At 55.9% G+C, this 14,352-nt stretch overlaps 1 protein-coding gene across 1 annotated transcript in view; it reads right to left on the minus strand.

Moving 5' to 3' along the window:
* Positions 1–14,019, minus strand: part of EML2 (EMAP like 2) — a 28,245-nt gene extending 14,226 nt beyond the window's left edge. Inside the window, exons 1-10 of the mRNA XM_049787244.1 lie at positions 13,891–14,019; positions 10,957–11,175; positions 10,686–10,809; positions 10,299–10,403; positions 7,794–7,822; positions 7,161–7,290; positions 2,757–2,906; positions 1,863–1,932; positions 1,649–1,759; positions 287–382 (exon numbers count right to left, since the gene is read on the minus strand). Of these exons, the coding sequence (XP_049643201.1) occupies positions 287–382; positions 1,649–1,759; positions 1,863–1,932; positions 2,757–2,906; positions 7,161–7,290; positions 7,794–7,822; positions 10,299–10,403; positions 10,686–10,809; positions 10,957–11,175; positions 13,891–13,957 (1,101 nt within the window). The 5' untranslated portion in view covers positions 13,958–14,019. The remainder of the gene's footprint in view (positions 1–286; positions 383–1,648; positions 1,760–1,862; positions 1,933–2,756; positions 2,907–7,160; positions 7,291–7,793; positions 7,823–10,298; positions 10,404–10,685; positions 10,810–10,956; positions 11,176–13,890) is intronic.
* Positions 14,020–14,352: the final 333 nt, after the last annotated feature.

Consider the following 14,352-nt stretch of genomic DNA (forward strand, 5'->3'; position numbering starts at 1 on the left):
CATCTCGAGATGAGAAGTCAGCAGCCGTCCTGCCAGCTGTCACCTCAGGCCCACCCACTCTGCACCCCAACTTCCAAGTCCATAAGATATTATCCCACTACTAGCATGGTCCGGTGACCCCGCTGAGGCTCAGAGTCAGCAAGCCACTCACCCCACATCACATGACTTCCAAGAAGGCAAAGTCGGAACATGCTCATAGGTTGATCTAATTCTAAGCTAACCCCTACAAGTCTGCCATTCCCCACAGAGGCACCCCAGAGACAAACGGTGCAAATGATCGCCCCACCTTGGCATCCACCAGTTTGGTCTCCTTGGCCCAGTCCCACACGGAGAGCATGTGATCGTTGGATTCGTCCACAGCACAGAGCAGGTTCCCTCCATTCTAGGGAGAGAAGAAGGGAGAAAAGGGGGTGTAAGGGGAAGACTTCATCCCAGCACCTCCCCACTCAGGCCTGCTTGGAGACTTTCAAAGCCCTGGTTCACATCACATGAAATATCCTAAAATATACTCTAAAGGCTGAAGTGATATGACAAAGGGGAGGGCGCCTGCCTAACACGCAGCAAACTCGGGTTCAACCCCAAAGCATCCCATCAGAACCCCTGAACCCTGTTAGGAGTAATCCTTGCATGCAGAGCCAGGAGTAAGCCTTGAGCACCATCGGGCGTGAACCCACCCACCAACCTCCCCCCAAATAATAAAGCTGAATTTGTTATATCCACATAACAGTGTGGGTTTGTTAAGTCTTCTGTGAAACATCAGTGAATGATTATGAGTTTACAAGGCTCCCTCCACCTACACACCTTGACAAATAAATTGCTTTCTCCCCAAAAAATAAGCTCTCAAACGTCTCCTGAGATCTCAGGAGAGGCTTTTGAAAAATCAGTGTGGGTGGATGGGTTGTTTTCACTTTGTTAATCCTTTGCAGACGATACTTGGGTAAACTCTGGATAAAAATGTAAACTAGGAATAGAAAAACAGCAGGTCCGCCAATCACACCAGGCTGTTGCCGGCATGGCAAATTGCTCTACAAATTCCTAAGGGCTTACTTGCCTCTGCTATACTTATCTCGCTGGTACCTGCCAACTGTGCCCCCCTGCCAAGTGCCCTGGCACAGGGATGGGCCAGAGGGCAAACCCTGGGCCTACCAGGCCTCCAAGAGCCTCAGGAAGGGAGATGGGCCAAGGGAGAGCAATCTACAGGCACCCACGGGCCTAGAAGGACACCCAGCAGCCTGGCTGCAAATCAGAAATGCGAGGACACATCCAAGGTCAAACAAAGCAGGACTGTGAGGCCACCAATGCGTAGGATCCAGTCCCAGCTCCTGGAATGCAACTGGGGAGGAGGCATGACCTCTCCAGATGACATCACAGTGAGGGCGTGGCCTACAGCCCAAAGGGCTGCGTAAGGTGCTCTGCTTGCTCCTGATTGGGGAGTGGATATGTATGGGGCGTGGCCTCCACGTGTATGTCACCAAGAGGGAGGAGCCTCCAACCCAAGAAGGCGGGTGTTAAGGTGTGCTGCTTGCTTCTGATTGGGAGGGGATTGTTATGGGGGCGTGGTCTCCAGGTGTGATATCAACAAGAGGGCGGGTGTAAGGTGCGCTGCTTGCTCCTGATTGGGGGCAGAATGGGGCAGGGGCGGGCTTACCGATTTGGAAAAGCCCACGCAGCACACAGCCCGGTCAAACACCCCCAGGCCCAGCACATGTAAGGTAGAGAGAGAAACTGAGTCCCAGATGCGCACGTGGGGTGGCAGCGGCTGTAGAAAAAGAGACATCAGTTACCTGAGACCTGAGCACCCCACCCCCTGGTACCCCCCCCCCCCATTTCCCAGTCCTGCCTCGGGGTCACCCCACTGTTACCTTCCCCTCCTTAGTGGTGCCGGCCACCTGGCCAGTGGCGATGGTGACCATGTCTGGGTGGACAGCCAGGCTGAGGAGAGAGGGCAACAGATGGGAGGATGTCAGAAGAAGGGGGCTCAGGGACCCCTGGACATAGCCCGGGTCACTGTCCAGACTGACTGAATGAGTTGACAAGCAGTTATTTAGTGGGTCCCCTGCGTCAGAAGCAAGGCTCAGGCCCAGAGTCCGAGATATGACAGTTCAATGGACTGAGGGATTTACATGCTTTACATGCAAGAAATCAAATGATGGGCCCAGAGAGATAGCACAGTGGCGTTTGCCTTGCAAACAGCCGATCCAGGACCAAAGGTGGTTGGTTCGAATCCCGGTGTCCCATATGGTCCCCTGTGCCTGCCAGGTGCTATTTCTGAGCAGACAGCCAGGAGTAACCCCTGAGCAATGCCGGGTGTGGCCCAAAAACCAAAACCAAAAACAAAAAAAAAAAAGAAAAGAAATCAAATGATTCCCCCAGAAACACCACTGGGAGTGACACCCTGGTCTCCCCCCATAACTCAGAGATGGGAGCATTGCCTCAAAACAAACAAAAAACACACACTTGGTAGTCTCTGACTCAGATATCTAGGGTGGATGGAGTTAGGGGTATGGGGAACAGATCTGAAACCTCCCAAGAGGGATCAGAAACACATAGAGGCTTTTGGGGATCTGCCACCCCATCCTTGGCACCCCAGGCCTAACTTTCAGATTCCAGGCGTGCGAGTAAGTTCACTGGCGATCTGTAATCAAATCCACGTACACTTCCCGCGCCTTGATTCAGGTCACCCTAGACGGGCCACTCACGCTGGGGGTCCCCCAAGCGATGAGGCGTGCCAGGCTTGAGAGTCCAACAGGCCTTACCATTTGATGTCATCATTGTGTCCCAGGTAGTGCCGCTGTCGCTGCTCTTCCACATTGTACAGCACAGCCACGGAGGCCACGAAGTACACAATCTCGCCCGTGGGCAGCAGGTAGAGGTTGGCACGGCAGTCACGGCCCCGGTAGCCATAGCTGGGCACGCCCAGGCTGGTTAAGGAGTTTGGGGAGCAGCAACCACCCCCCCGCCACTGAGCTCAGGAGACCTAGGGACCTGCTTCTGGTCTCTCCAGGTGGGGATGAGTGATGTCCACCCCCTGCCAACCCAAAATATTAACCTCTGGGACTGGAGTGATAGTACAGCAGTAGGGTGTTTGCCTTGTACATGGCCAACCCAGGACAGACCCAGGTTTGATCCCTGGCATCCCATACGGTCCCCAGGCCTGCTCAAAGCGATTTCTGAGTGCAGAGCCAGGAGTAACACCTGAGTGACACTGGGTGTGCCCTCCTTCCCCCCAGAAAACAGACAAATAAAACCCAAAATAATAACTCTGGCACTTTTCAATGTCAGCTGTTTTGACAAAGGTGTCTTTGAGATGAAATTGAGCTCAAGGACAGATCATAAGGGTGTGGAGAACCACAGAGAAAGCTGTGGTGGGGGGCCACTTGCCTTGCACATGGCCACTTGCCAGCACCACATAGCATCCCCTGAGCACCCCCAGAAGTGAACCCCTGAGAGCACAAAGCCAAGAGTAGCTTCCGAGAGGCCAGAGTGATAGTACAGTGGGGAGGGCACTTGCCTGGCCTGTGGCTGACCTGGGTTCGACACCGACATCCCATAGGCTCCCCCAGGTACTGTCAGGAGTGATTTCCTGACCACCACTGGATGTGGGTCAAAAACAACAAAAACAAGGGGCCGGAGTGGTGGCACAAGTGGTAGGCCGTTTGCCTTGCATGAACTAACCTAGGACTGACCTTGGTTCAATCCCCTGGCGCCGTATATGGTTCCCCAAGCCAGGAGCGATTTCTGAGTGCATAGCCAAAAGTAACCCCTGAGCATCATGGGTGTGGCCCCCAAAAAGAACATATTGGGAGGTAGAGCACTGCCAGGTGTGGTCCAAGCAAGAACATTAGGAGCTGGAGCCATAGCTCAAGGGGCAGCGTTTGCCTTGCCAACCAGGATTCAATCCCAGAGGGTACCCCGAGCACCATCAGGAGTAAACCCAGAGTGCAGAGCCGGGAGAAAGTCCTGAGCAACACAGGGTGTGGCCCCCCCAAAACAAAACAAAGCAAACAAGAAAACAAAAAAACACTGAACAAATGTTCCCTTGGAAATGGCTCCACCCTGGGTCACCTTGGAGACAATAATCTGGAGACCAGCTGACCCGGAAGTCCCAGCTGCATTGTACCTGATGGAACCAGCAGGCATCTGTCTTACCGCCTCCTGGAGGCTCTGGGTTTCTTTTCTTTTTTGGGGGGGAGGGGGGTGTTACACCCGGCAGCGCTCAGGGGTTACTCCTGGCTCTATGCTCAAAAATCGCTCCTGGAGGATCAGGGAATATATGGGATGCTGGGATTCAAACCACAGGCCTTCTGCATGCAAGGCAAATGCCCTACCTCCATACTCTCTCTGGCCCAAAGCTCTGGGTTTTTAAGAAGGCCACCCTAGGGTCACTAGCCCTGCCCTGTCCTGGGCAAGGTACCATGGCTATGCCAAATGGCCAAGGACCCTAGAGACTGGGGGAACAAAGACCTGAGCCCAGGCTCTGGGTTCTGGTTTCATATGTAGACTCCCTACAACAGTGCTCTCACCCCTCTGCTGGCCTCAATATACTCTCCAGAAAACAGAGCTGCTTACTTAACCTGCAGGGTTAAGAAAACTCAGGGACAGGCCACTGCTTGTAAAAAAAAAGTCTTCTCAAATGCAGGAGAGATAGTCCAGTGGGTAGGGTGTGGCTGACCTGGGTAGGATCCTGGCATCCCATATGGTGTTCCAAGCCCTGCCAGGAATAGTTCCTGGCTCAGAACCAGGAGTAACCCTTGAGCATTGCTGGGTGTGGCCCAAGAACAACAGTAAAGGGGCTGGAGAGATAGCATGGAGGTAAGGCGCTTGCCTTTCATGCAGAAGGTCATCGGTTCGAATCCCAGCGTCCCATATGGTCCCCCGTGCCTGCCAGGAGCAATTTCTGAGCATGGAGCCAGGAATAACCCCTGAGCACTGCTGGGTGTGACCCAAAAACCGCAAAAAAAAAAAAAAAAAAAAAAAAGAACAACAGTAAAAAAAAAAAGGACTTCTTAAATTGCAATTTCTTCCGCCCTACGTGTAAGAATATAAAATGAGTTTGGCACTTTTTTGGGGGGGGCCACACCCGGTAATGCACAGCAGTTACTCCTGGCTCTGCGCTCAGAAATCGCTCCAGGCTTAGGGGACCATATGGGAGGCCAGAGGATCAAACCACAGTCTGTCCTGGGTCAGCGCATACAAGGCAAATGCCCTACTGCTTGTGCCACTGCTCCGGCCCCAGGAACCTTTTATACAAGGGGTAACTGGGCCATGGAGCAACAAGGAGATAGGTAGCGTCCCAGAAAGCAGCAGGAGAGGCAGGTTTGGTCTCACCCAGTTTTCCTCACACTGAAAGAGCAGGATCTCAGCCAGAACTAGCTTTTGTTTCTCCAAGGGGCAGAGATGGCACAGTGAGGAGGACACCTGCCTTGCATGCAGCCAACCCCGATTCTATCTGGTCCTTAGAGTTCCAGATCCCTGAGCACAGAGTAAGGAGTAAGCTAAAACCCTGAACACTGACCATGACATTCCCCCCACCCCACCTCAAAAAACCCAAAATCAAACTCTGGTCACATAGGCCTTGTAGACAGGTTAATTTAACAGAATATCCTCATTCCAGAACATTCTTGGGAGCCTCCCCAGGAGATCTTCTCCTACCTGTCCTGTTCTTACAGAAAAACAAATTTCCCTGAGTTGTTGGTTTTTTTTTCTTTTTTTGCCCTCTGGCTGACAGAGACAGGTGTTTTTTGTTTTTTGGTTTTGGTTATGGTTTTTTTTTTTTTTTGTGGCCACAGCCAAGGGTGCTCAGGAGTTACTCTTTGCTCTGCACTCAGGAATCACTTCTGGCAGGCTCTGGGGACCATATGGGATGCCAGGGATCAAACTCATGTCAGGCACATGCAAGGCAAATGTCCTACTGCTGACCTATGGCTCCAGCCTTACTGATCTCCCCACTTGCCTCATCAGTGCCACCTGCTCCCTACTTTCTTTTCCTTTTCTTTCCAGCTGAGGAGGGGGCAGGAAACCATGTGATGTTGGGGACCAATTACAGGCACCCAACCCTCTCAGTTATCTCCCCAGTCACAGTCTTTCCCTTTTGGGGAAGCGGGGTCAGTGCTCAGAGGAATTGTGGAGGGCATAAACAGCATAAACCATATTGGGGGGGCAAACCTGGTGTAGGGATTACTCCTGGCTATGCATTCAGAAGTCGATCCTGGCTTGGGGGACCATATGGGACGCCGGGGGATCGAACTGCAGTCCATCCTAGGTTAGCGCGTGCAAGGCAGACGCCCTACAACTTGCACCACTGCTCTGGCCCCAACCTAAACCATTTTTTTTTTTTTTTTGGTTTTTGGGTCTCACCCGGCAGTGCTCAGGAGTTACTCCTAGCTCCATGCTCAGAAGTCACTCCTGGCGAGCACGGGGGACCATATGGGACGCCGGGATTCGAACCGATGACCTTTTGCATGAGAGGCAAACGCCTTACCTCCATGCTATCTCTCCGGCCCCAACCTAAACCATTTTTAAAAAACCAGCAAAGGCAGGGCCGGAGAGATAGCATGCGGGTAAGGCATTTATTTGCCTTGCATGCAGAAGGTCATTGGTTCAAATCCCGGCATCCCATATGGTCCCCCCAGACTGCCAGGAGCGATTTCTGAGTGTATAGCCAGGAGTAACCCCTGAGCGCTGCCGGGTGTGATTCACAAACAAAACAAAACAAAACAAAAACACAGCAAAGGCACCTTCAGAAAACCCCCTAATCTGGGACCTGAGCAAAAGCACAGTAGGGGAAGGCATTTGCCTTGCATGCAGCTGAACCCGGTTCAACCCCCATATCCTCTAGAGTCCCCTGAGTCTGCAGGAGTAATTTTTGAGTGCAGAGCCAGGAGTAACCCCTGAGCACCATTGGCTGTGGCCCCAAAATTAAAAAATGAAAACAAACAATTCTCTGTCCATCCTGACCCCAGGCTCCCCCGTGAGACCACAGTAAGCTGGAAGAAGGGAAAAGGACGGGTGAAAGCAATGAGGGTTGGGATGGGGAGGTTGGGGATGGGGGAGGCACATGACTTGCATGTGCCGGCCCAGCTGTAGACCCCCCCCCCCCGCATGCCCCCCTCACCCTGCAGAGCACTGGAGATAAAGGAGGGAGATAAAAGGAAGGATACACCCAGTCCAGCTTGAACTTGCTGGCAGGAAGCTCCGAGCGGGTGTCCAGGCTGTATGTGGGTGCTAGTTCATCAGGGATCAGCATAGGCACCGGGCGGCCCCGCAGGAACATTTTCACAGCGCCATCCTCTGCAGGGCACCCCCAGTCTCCAGATGTGAGGAGCCAACACTAGCGGGCCCCCTTCCTACTTCCTCACCCACTCAGGCTGATTTCTTTCTTTTTTGGGGAGGTGGAGGAGGCAGCTCCCAGGAATACTTAAGGCTATAACAGCCAGCAGGGGTATAGGGTATGAAGGGGCTGAACTTGGGGTCCCATGTGCATGACCCCCAGCCTTCTGAGCTACCTCTCCATGCTCAAGTTTCACTTTTTGTTTTGTTTTAGGGCCAATGCTCTGGGGTCACTCCTGGCTCTTCGCTCAGGAATCATAGCAGTGCCTAGGTTGTGGGGGACTTAGAGGGTGCAGCCGATGGAACCCTTGTGCAAAGGCCCTCCCTGCTGTGCTATCTCTCCAGCCTTTTCTGAACTACAGAGGGTGGGGGAGAGGCCAAGTGAGATAAACATCCAACCTGGAGCTCTGGCCTTTCTCTCCCGCTTCCCCAACCCCCCTTCATCCAGGCTCCCCAAAACTTACCCAGACTGAACATAACTTCTTTGGTTTTGCTGTCCCGGAGGCAATCCAGACCAAGAGCAAAAGCAGAATAAAAGAAATACCTGAATTAGCAGGGTTTGCAGCAAAGGGACAGCCACGCTGCCCCCCACTCCCACCCCGCCCCGGGATGGAGGGGTGAGGGTCTCGGAGGAAGAATTCGGGTGCCAGGGGCTGAGCGCCGCCCCTCTGCAGGCCGTGTGCTTGCTCGGTTGATGGTGCAGAGCCTAAGACACAGGCCCAGAGAGGCAGCGAGCGCCAGAGATCACACACAGCAGCGAGAAGCCGAGCCCCCTTAGCCTGCACCCCAAAGGCGCCCAGATTTAAAGCCGGGGAGCAGAGGGTGGGTGTGTCTCCACATTCCCACGGACGGGTGGCAAGTGGGGGGGAAGTGATGCTGGCTGGGGCGCCTTGCTGGGGTTAGGGCAGCTCTGGGGAGCAGGTCCCGGGGGGTCGCAGGGAGGAAGGGGGGCTCCCAGGGGGGCTCACCCGGCTCCAAAGCTACTCATGGCGGCGGCTGGAGGAGCTCCGGGACCGGGGGTGGAGCTGGGACCGGCCCCGCCGCTTCCGGCCCGGGGACGAGCTGTGCCCTGCTCCGCCCCACGAGGCCGCCTGGGAACCCGGCTGGGGCCCTCTGGGGCTCTGCAGCCCGGAGCCCGAGGGGAAAGTGAGGGTTGAGATCTTGCTCTCGGGGGGCATGTCTGCCAGAGTGCCAGCCCAAATCAGCCACTTCCTAGCGGTGTGGCCCAATGACTCGGTTCCTGCCTCAGTTTTCTCTTATGGGAAAAATGGGGATACCCAGGGCCGGAGCGGGGAGGCATTTGCTTTGCACAGGGACCGAGCTGGTCCGATCCCCGGCAGCCTATACAGTCCCCAGAGGCTCCGCTAGGATTGGTTCTTGAGTGCAGAGCCAGGAGTCAGCCCTGAGCACCCCCCCAAAATTTAAAAAACAAAAAAGGAAATGGGGATACTATGAACACCTACCTACCTTCCAGGGCGGCAGCGAGGAGCAAATTGGTTATTTTGTGTAATACTAGAGCCAGTGGTGCCTGGCTCTGGACCTAAGGGTTTGCGGTTCTTTGGGTGGGGTGGAGGCGTGTGTGTGGATTTTGAACCTGGTCCTGATTTAGAGGGATTCTCCAGCCTCAGCATCACCGCCCCCACTCCAGAATGATGGCACTTCATCTACCTTTTCCTCTGATCCCACCTGCTCCACAGCTTTCGATTATGAACAGCTTTCCCCTCCCCTTGGACTTTACGCCCTCAGTTCCACCAGCAGGCCATGATGGCCATAAGGACCATTGTGTGCAGAGAAACTCAATTTCACAGTTTAAATCCCAGGTCGCTCCGCCCGCAGCGCGCCGACCACGCCCACGACGCTCCACCCTCTCTGACCACACCCACAACCCACAAATCCCCTCGTGGACCACGCCCACCGGGTCACACCTCTCTAGGGCTACGCCGACATCTATATATGGGCCCGCCTCACAGGCCACACCCTTTCAGGGCCACGCCCACACTATGCTACCTGGTGCTGACCACACCCACCGGTCCTCACTGTGTTCGGCCACGCCCACTTCGCCAACGGGGCCCCGCCCCTATAAGGTTCATTGCTTTTGACACCTGCTGTCAGTCTCCAGGCTCTGATTCTGCCCAGCCAGCACCTCAAATTTCGCTCACCCCTTTCCTCTGATGGCCCCTCTTCTCCCTGGTCCCACCCTTGGCTAAGTGGGACTCAATTACCCCAGTGGTCTAGTGGCTTACCCTCCAGACTATTACAATCCCTGCCAGCCCTTGAGGTTTACCAGCCCCCCCCCCCTTTTTTTTTTTTTTTTTTTTTTTTTTTTGGTTTTTGGTTTTTGGGTCACACCCCGTGGTGCTCAGGGATTACTCCTGGCTGTCTGCTCAGAAATAGCTCCTGGCAGGCACGGGAGACCATATAGGACACCGGGATTCGAACCAACCACCTTTGGTCCTGGATCGGCTGCTTGCAAGGCAAACGCTGCTGTGCTATCTCTCCGGGCCCACCAGCCTCCCTTTTTGTTCCCCTTCTCCAGGCATCCCCTTCAGCGCAGGACCTCAAGGTTAAGCCCCCCCCCATCCCATCTGTCTGCTCTGTCCCTGCTATTCTTTTTTTTTGGGGGGGGGGTCACACCCCGCAGCACTCAGGGGTCATTCCTGGCTCTATGCTCAGAAATCGCTCCCGGCAGGCTCTGGGGACTGTATGGGATGCCGGGATTGGAACCACCGTTCTTCTGCAAGCAAGGCAAATGCCCTGCCTCCATGCTATCTCTCCGACCCCTGTCTTTGCTATTCTTTTTTTTTTTTTTTTCTGTCCTTGCTATTCTGAATGACACGACCCCCAGTCTAGGTGGTCACCTCGTGGCCTGGGACCTGGGGCCTCAGCCTCTGTTACCCATCCTTCTCCATATCCATTTGAGGCCCCACCCCACCCTGTCCCCGTGTCATGGCTTTTGCTTAGTCACTTACCCTTCCTTTTTGGCGCTGCAATTGCTGCTGGAGGAAGTGGTGCGGCTGCGCTGGTCCTCACGGCGCACCGAGGCCAGGCGCTCTGGTGACAAGTAGCGGCGAGCACTGAGACGGAAGAGCAGAGTTAGGAGTAAGCTGAAATGGGTGGCTGGGACAGAGGCAGAGGAGACCCCTCGTGGCACCTTTGGGCTGCTGGGGTTCCAGCCCTTCCTATACAAACCACCGCATCTCCCACATCTCCTATAAGTCCTTTGATTTTGGAGCTGGGTAAGTTTGCTCAGGGTTTACTCCTGTAAACCCTCAGAGATGGCTCCTGGTGGGGCCATATGGGGTGCCTGATATCCAACTCAGGGCATGTACAAGATCTTGGAGAGATACCCCACTCACCTCCGCACGGTGGTCGTGTCCTTCTTGGGGGAGGAGGGGGACGTGGCATAGCCGCCCACCCGGCGCTGGGGTCCGGAGCCATTGAGGGGCGTCCTGCTGGGAAGACCTTTCAAAAGCTGGCACACTGGGGGGGACAGGGGATGGAAAGTGGGGGTTCAGAGAGAGAGAGCAAGAGAGCAGAAGGCATGAGATCAAAGTCTTGGCAATGAGCATCCTCCTCTCCTCACCCCTTGCCCCAAGCCACCCGGTCCAGCCTAGAGGTGACACCCACCCGAGGCTGTGGTGCCAAGCCGCGGAGGGGCCCGGCCTTTGGGGGTGCCCCGCGAGCGCAAGGCCGCGCCCTGCTCCTCGCAGGCCCGCAGGCGGCGCAGCGCATCGGCCAGGGCCGCCTTGAGCACCGCTAGCTCGTCCTCCTGCAGCTGCAAACGCTGCTCCAGCGCCGACACGCGGTCGTCCACCTCCATGCCGCTCGTGCCCGACAGATTGTCATCTGCAAGGAAGAGGCATGCAGATGAATGCTGGGGGCCTCAGCGCACCCACCCCGGGGACCTGCCAGTCTGTGGGGGTCCGCTTGCAACGGAGGAGCCGGCCACGCCTCTTCCTTTCCTGCAGCCTGGGAGAAAGAAGGCACAAAGGAAATTCCCTCTGCCAGCTTTGGGTCCTGGCACCCACACGCATGTCCCTGGGCTCTGCAGCACCCCTGGGGGCTGGGGGTGGGTCTTGGGTATCTTGGGCAAGTCCCTTCCTGTCTGCTTCCTTGTCTGCCTGTCTGTCTGTCTCCATCTTCTGTCTGTCTGTCTGTCTGTCTGTCTCTCTCTCTCTGTGTGTGTGTGTGTGTGTGTGTGTGTGTGTGTGTGTGTGTGTGTGTGTGTGTGTGTGTGTGTGTGTGTGTGCTGAGGGTGGGTCTTTGGGCACCTTGAGCAAGTCCCTTCCTCTCTGTCTCTCTCTCTCTCTCTCTTTTCTTGGGCAAGTCCCTTCCTCTCTGTCTCGTCTCTCTCTTTTGTCCTCTCTCTTTCTGTCTCTCTCTGTCTCTCTCTCTGTGTCTGTCTGTCTGTGTGTGTCTCTCTCTCTGTCTCTCTCTCCTCTCTCTGTCTCTCTCTCCTCTCTCTCTGTCCCCCCGATTCTCCAGTTCTCCGATTCTCCAAAGCACAAACCTCCCTGCACTCGGGCTTGTTTCAGATGCTATGAGTGATGCTAAGAGGATGCTCTGGAAGGAATCTCTGACATTGCCTCTGACTCATCTCGATATTTCGTGGCTTTGGGGAGGGGAGCTAATCCCTCGCCCAACTCGGTCTGGAAGGACTTTCCCCCAAACCAAACCCCAAAATTCACGCCTGGACTCTCCCACCCGCAGCCACTGCTTTTGCAGGCTTGGCTCAGCGCCGGGTTCGAGCCCCGGAGCCAGAGAATAAGGACGGAGCTCTGGCGGCCCCTGGTGTCAAATTTTGAGAATTACATCTCTGCACATCTGATGACCCTGGGAAGCCAAAGACGGGAGAGGGAGATTTGGGGGTCTCAAACTGTACCCCCAGGCAGGTTCTCTCCCTCTTCTTTATTCTGCTTCTATTTGCAGCACCCAGTACCCTTAAGCCATGCCCTGAATTTAGCTCTTCCTCTTCTCTGCAGCCAGAACTAACTCCTGCATCCATCACCCTCCTTTCCTTTTTTTCCCCAAGTGGGACAAGATCCGAAATGTGGGTTCCCCTTCGCCTTCAGACCACTCAGACCCATCGCCGAAGCCCCCCATGGCTTCCCAGCCCCTTGGAAGTCAAAGTGGAGGGGGCAAGCGCCAAGGCCACAGGGCAGGGAGGTCGCACCTGCCATCCTGCGTTGCGGGGCCACCCCGCCCGGCCTGCCTTCCATCCGCTGGGCCCTGCAGTGCAGCTGTCATTCCGTGCCCGCCCTGCCCAATCGCTGCCTGCCCCGCCTTGCCGGCCCTGCCCACTACCAAGCACCACTATGCCCCGGCTGGACCAACCCGTGCCAAGAAATAGTGGGGCATCCCAGAGGTCAGATGAGAGCGCTGTCAAAAACTTTTAAGGGTGATGGGTCTCTCCCCACCCTGCAAGGCACGTTATTTTTGCAAAGAAGGAAAGTAAGACTCGGGGTGTGTGTGTGTGCAGAGAGTTGCAAATGAGGTGGGTGGCACGGGAGGGATGAATCGCCCCCTCTGACCCACCCTTCGTAAATCAACCCCTTAAAGAAAAAGAAAGAAAAGTATGTTTTTTTTATTAACTCAAGTGGGCCAGGGGCGTGCAAGGTTCCCAATCCCACTCCTAAGAAGTGCTCAGCAAGATGGAAATAGATCTAGCGGGTTGGTGCTCAGGTCCTGGCAGTACCCCCATTTACCAGTAAGGTCACACCCATTTTTAGGAGGAGGAGGACTGAACCCCAGAGGCTTGGTGTTATTAAAAGTGAGGTGTGGGGTCCTTGGTTTCAATCCTCCTGTATCCAAACAAGGATCTGGGGGGTTGTCTCTGGGCATTCTGGGCTTTCTGGCATTGGGGGTTCCAACTTGGGGACCCCCTGGTGGAGATGGGGGCCTGCTCATCTGACCCTCCACACCTGCCTAGTGATAGCAGTGAGATATGGGCCTCCTGGAGTCCCTCTGTGTTCCCTTCATGTATTGTTCTGCGCCCTCTGTTCATTTGCTCAGATCCCCAACACAAACACACACACACACCTCCCATCTCACCTAAAACCCCTCCCTCAGCTCCCCTGCTCTGGCCCAAACGCCCCCCAGGGATCTTTCTAGTATCTCCTGGCTTATCGAAAGAGAAGGGGTGGTCCAAAGCAGAGAGAAAGACAAAATTGGGGGGCTTAGGAGAGTCCTTGGGTTACCCTCCCTGGTCCCCAACTCAAAGTACCCCCTTCCCAAGGAGAGTCCCAGAAGCTAGAGAGGACATCGGGAAGGCATAATAACTGCCTGGGGTACCCCGCCCTCCCCCCTACCCACCAGGGAAAAGCAAGGGAGGATCCAAGAGGGTGGAGTAGGAATCAGCATTGGGGGGGGGGGGGCTCAGGGATCTTATTCAGATTTCTGGATGCTCATGGGGGCGGGAGGGAATAAAGGAAGGGATCCCTAGCCAGGAGCAAAGATGGAGAGTTGGGAGGCGATGCTGAGCATCTGGCCTGGGGTGCGGCCAGGATCAGAGAGCCCAGAGGACCAGAACTTGGGGGTGTGTATGGGGTGGGGGGTCCTCACCGTTGCAGTACTGAAGCAGCGAGGACGTGTCGTAGAGGCCGCAGAAGGCCGGGCCGCGCTCCGCCATCGCCCCGACACAGCCTCCGCCGGCCCCCCCGGCCCCAGCCCGGGCCCGGTCCCCCCCCCAGGCCCTGCCTCCCGTTGCCATAGCAACGCCCTGGGTACCAGCATCCCCGGCTCGGCCTGCCCGGCATCAGACGGCCGGCGCCGGGCCTGGCACCGGGGTCATCCTCCTCCAGGATGCCCGGAAAGGCGGGAGGTGGGTGTGGGGGTGCCGGGACACCCCCTGCCGGGAGCTCCCCGCACGATCCTCGCGCCAGGATTGGCTGAGCCGAGGATGCTCGCTTGGGTACCGTCTGGCCCCGCCCACCGTCCGCCTGGCACCGCCCCTTCTCCCGGTTGGGCCAATGAGCGTCTGTCGCTCAGGCCCCTCCACCAATAGGCGCCGTCGGGGGCGTGGCC

The sequence above is a fragment of the Suncus etruscus genome, chromosome 14 (assembly GCF_024139225.1).
Source record: "Suncus etruscus isolate mSunEtr1 chromosome 14, mSunEtr1.pri.cur, whole genome shotgun sequence".
Classification (NCBI taxonomy): Eukaryota; Metazoa; Chordata; class Mammalia; order Eulipotyphla; family Soricidae; genus Suncus; species Suncus etruscus.